General features: G+C 31.2%; 1 protein-coding gene across 3 annotated transcripts in view; it reads left to right on the forward strand.

Moving 5' to 3' along the window:
- Positions 1 to 4,274, forward strand: part of FSTL5 (follistatin-like 5) — a 1,065,399-nt gene that overhangs the window by 504,831 nt on the left and 556,294 nt on the right. For all 3 annotated transcript variants that reach the window (XM_006872516.1, XM_006872517.1, XM_006872518.1), the window contains exon 4: positions 3,145 to 3,341. In XM_006872516.1, the coding sequence (XP_006872578.1) occupies positions 3,145 to 3,341 (197 nt within the window). The remainder of the gene's footprint in view (positions 1 to 3,144; positions 3,342 to 4,274) is intronic.

Consider the following 4,274-nt stretch of genomic DNA (forward strand, 5'->3'; position numbering starts at 1 on the left):
AATTTCTAAATATATATTCTTCTTTAGTAACCATGAAACCTAGTTCATAACTAATAGTTATTCAAAGGGTAGCAAATATTTCATATTTTCAAAAATGAAGTTTAATGGGTAGAGAGAGATTGATAATGTATAGAAATAAATCTTACCGTTTTTAGCTCTGAGACTTCATATACATTCATTTATCTCTGTGCCAGAAATCTTTTGTGTAAAATGCTAACAATTATATTCTTGTGTTTGTGTACTGTTGTGAAGATGTATATTTAAGTGTTGTCTTAGTTACTTAGTGGTGTAACTTACAGAAATACTATGTGGGGAGCTTAAAAGAGCAGAACTTTATTTTCTCACAGTTCTACAGAGTAAAAATCCAAATCAAGTTCTTGACAGTGTTGATTTCTTCCTTTTAGGTAGTCTCAGACATTCCTTGGTTACATGGCTTGTATAGAATCTTTGCATTATTTCTGTCTTCTTTCTGTGTCTGTGTGTTTTTCTGGGTTTATGCTGATCTTTGTGTAATTGTTATTGTTATTGCTATAAGTGTCATAGTGTGGAATCCAATTCATAGCGGCATAGTATAGGGTTTCCAAGGAACAGCTCATGGGTTTGAGCTGCTGATCTTGAAATTAAAAATCCAGTCCTTGTGTTACAGCATCATATCTCAGAAGTAATTAGGGCTAGAATTCACCCTATACTGGCATGCTTTCAAATGATGATTTGATTACATGATGTTAGATTGTATTGTATAAGATGTTTACATTACACTACATTTACAATTTGTCCTCCAAACTTGAAATCTGTGTATTCAATAGGGCATATTCCAATTCACAGCATACATGTACTACTTCGGGAATATAGAGAGCCTTCATTTCATGTAATCAGTTATTGATAACACATGTACCAATTTATTACTAAAAACATCTGTTATATAGATTTAAAAAATTGTTTTAACTTTTTGTTGCCCATAACCCCAAAATGTGAATTCTTTAATGGCAATTGTTATATTACTTTTTTTTGTTGTCTTCTTTGTATTGTAAAAAAATAGCCAAATGTCTGGATTTCAGAAGAAATTTAAAACAATTTTTGGAATGAAAGTGTGAGCGTTATGATAACCAACAGACATAATCCAGCCATATTTACACTGTGATACCCATGATTCTGTCCTATACAATTTAAATATTAGTTAAAAGGTTGTCATATTTTAATTTTTGATCTGCCTTTCATCAATATTCTCAATACCTCCTGGCTGTAACTAGATGTACATACAGATCGAGGTCATGTAGCAAAGTCATAAGAAAGACCATCAAAGTCTTCTAATATCAGTCTTCCTCTTTTTCATTATACATTTTTCTCTTGTCTGATGCTTGCACACAAACAGACACACACACAGAGTAGAAAGGCTCCTTTTGTGTGGCTTTCCCAGACACTAAAATTGCTAGCTCTGGCTTTCAATTTGATTACTTCTTTTTTGTCCATGAGTTCTTTGCTATTATGAAAACACATTATTATTCTTTACTGAGAACAGAATAATACAAAATTGTCTTCAACTGCAGCAGAAAGTTTACGTTTTGGCATAAAGAAGAACTTCTTGACAAGATTGCTAAACACTAAAATTGCTGAACAACAGTAGTCTCTGCACTGCCTTTGAACAATAAGATACTCTCTCATCTCTCTAGAAGCTATTGTTTTCCATCCTGTCTTGAAAGAGAATGAGACTTCAAACATTGTTTTTCAACCCCCCTGCTTCTCAGACATATATTTGAAAATCTTTAGAAATCTTCCTTTAAAATTGTAGATGCTACCAAAGCCTAATTGTAAAAATTGGACACAATTATAAAAAGTTTTTTCTTAAAACGATGTTGTAAAAGATTTACAGTAATATAACACCTACTATCTTATGTGTGAATTATATTTTATACTGTATTTTTTATAATAACTTTATATCATATTTGCCATCAGCAATGTAAATTTCGTTTCAATGCACTGTTAATAAAGGAAGCATCATGAGTCTATATGTAAAATAATTATGTGCAATTATAAGAGCTTTGTAGCTACTTTTGAGGCATTAAGTCATTTTTTTTTTTTTTTTAACTACAGTTACTATATGGTGGTGGTGGTTATGTGCTGTGGAATTGGTTCTGACTCATAGTGACCCTGTACAGGGTTTCCAAAACTGGAAATCTTTACAGGAGCAGAAAGCCTCATCTTTCTCCCACGGAACAGCAGCTGGTAGTTTCAAACTGCTGACCTTAAGGTTCACAGCCTGATTCGTAACCACTATTACTATATGGGGGATACTAATACTCTGTAAGGCCTTGTTCCTTCAATGAGTTTCTACTTTAGTTTTGAGGTAGACTTTGTAAAATTAAAACTTTAAAAAAGAGAATGAATATATGAATTATGTTATACAAAAAGTACTCTAATGGAGAACTAAATGAAGAGCAGAGCAGTAAGACATGGAAGAAGTTTAATAGTGTAGTGCTATAGGATAAGCACTCAAACACAAGGTCATTTTGAACCAAAAAGTTGACAGTTCAAACTCACGATTTGTTCCTTGGAAACTCATATACAGGGTTACTATGAGTCGGAAATAACTTCACTGGAATTAACAACAACAATGAGAAGAAAAAGTCTTTAGATATTAATTTCTTCAAAATAAATCCAACTGCCTAAAACATCATTTATTTTGTGATATTTTGGAGCCAGGTATAAATGATTTTAACTGCAAAATCTAGTATAATGTAGCACTTGGTCTTGGGCAATTCATCTCATTTCACTGCACCTCCTTTTCTGTACCTCAAAAGGTATCAATACTTGGATGTATCGTGAGAATTAGAACTAATAGTATGTATTTAGACATTGGACACAGTAAAAGCTGTCATTTTTTTCTCTGGCACTTTTTAGTCCCAATGCCTTTGGCTTATTTAGAAAACATAGTGAATATGTTTTTATTGGTTTTGATAAAAATCAGTATTTTCTATGTATCTTCAAATTAATCCATTCTTTTTTCCCTTCTACAAGTTCTAAAGTATGAAAAAAAAAACCTCAAAAATTATGTACAAAGTATATTTTGCATAATATATCCATTTTTAAATATATTATTTGCATTAATTATTTCCCTATGAAAATATTTTTTATTCTTTGTTACAGGAGAAAATTGCAAGACATCTGAATATAACAAGATAAAAAACATGCTTTTAGATTTACAAAATCAGAAATATATTACACAAGAAAATGAAAATCCTAATCGTGATGAAGTATCTCGGAAGAAGATTTTGGTGGACCAAATGTTTAAATATTTTGATGCTGACAGCAATGGACTTGTAGATATTAATGAACTAACTCAGGTATGATTAATTATTAACTTAACAAGCTTAATTAAATGTGTGAATTTTTCTGTATTCAATACTATATATGCTTAACTTTTTTTTTTTTTAAGTGTAGGAATAGCAACATACATAAGGGAAAAATTTTACCATTTAGATGGTATATTAGAATTTTAAAAGAGTAATTTGTTTTTTATTTAGGTTTATATACCTAAAGGAATTACATTTTTCTTGTTCTACAGAATTTTCAAGACCTCTGTAGATATATTATGGAGATTATGCAATGAATAGTTTTCTATCAGTCAATAAAAGTTGTTTATTGAATATTTAAGAATACTACCAGCAAGCAATTAAGCACATCTCCAGCACAATGTAAATGATTTTAAATGACCCTTCATTCCTGACCACTCATTTTTCAATAATTAAGGATCAATTCTAATATGTTCAATCTTCTCTTAATATTAAGCAGATACTATTATATTTTTTAAACTTGATATCCATATGATATATATATTTAAAACCAAATAATTATATAAAATAATTTAATTAAACACTAGACCTTTCTCTAGTTGTAGTCTGAGAAAACATAAATGTGTGTGTGAGAGAGACATGCTTTCTTGAAGGAAACGCTAATACCCAGATTTAGAACCTTAACTAGTTATATCCAATAACCAAGAAAACCCAAACCCACTTTAATCCAGTTGATTCCAACCTATAGATCCTTTGTATAAGATTTTAGAGACAAATCCTTATGGGACTCAGAAAGCCTCATCTTTCCTCTGCAGTGAGTGCTGGGTTTGAACTGACAATCTTGTGATTAGTAATCTAGTGCTTATCCTACAGTACCTCCAGGGTTATACTTGTGTCCAATGTTGTTGTTGTTGTTAAGTGCCATCGAGTCGGTTCCGACCCATAGCGACCCTGTACAGGGTTTCCGAGGGTGTAAATCTTTAC

Source organism: Chrysochloris asiatica, unplaced genomic scaffold (genome assembly GCF_000296735.1).
Source record: "Chrysochloris asiatica unplaced genomic scaffold, ChrAsi1.0 scaffold00202, whole genome shotgun sequence".
NCBI classification, from domain to species: Eukaryota; Metazoa; Chordata; class Mammalia; order Afrosoricida; family Chrysochloridae; genus Chrysochloris; species Chrysochloris asiatica.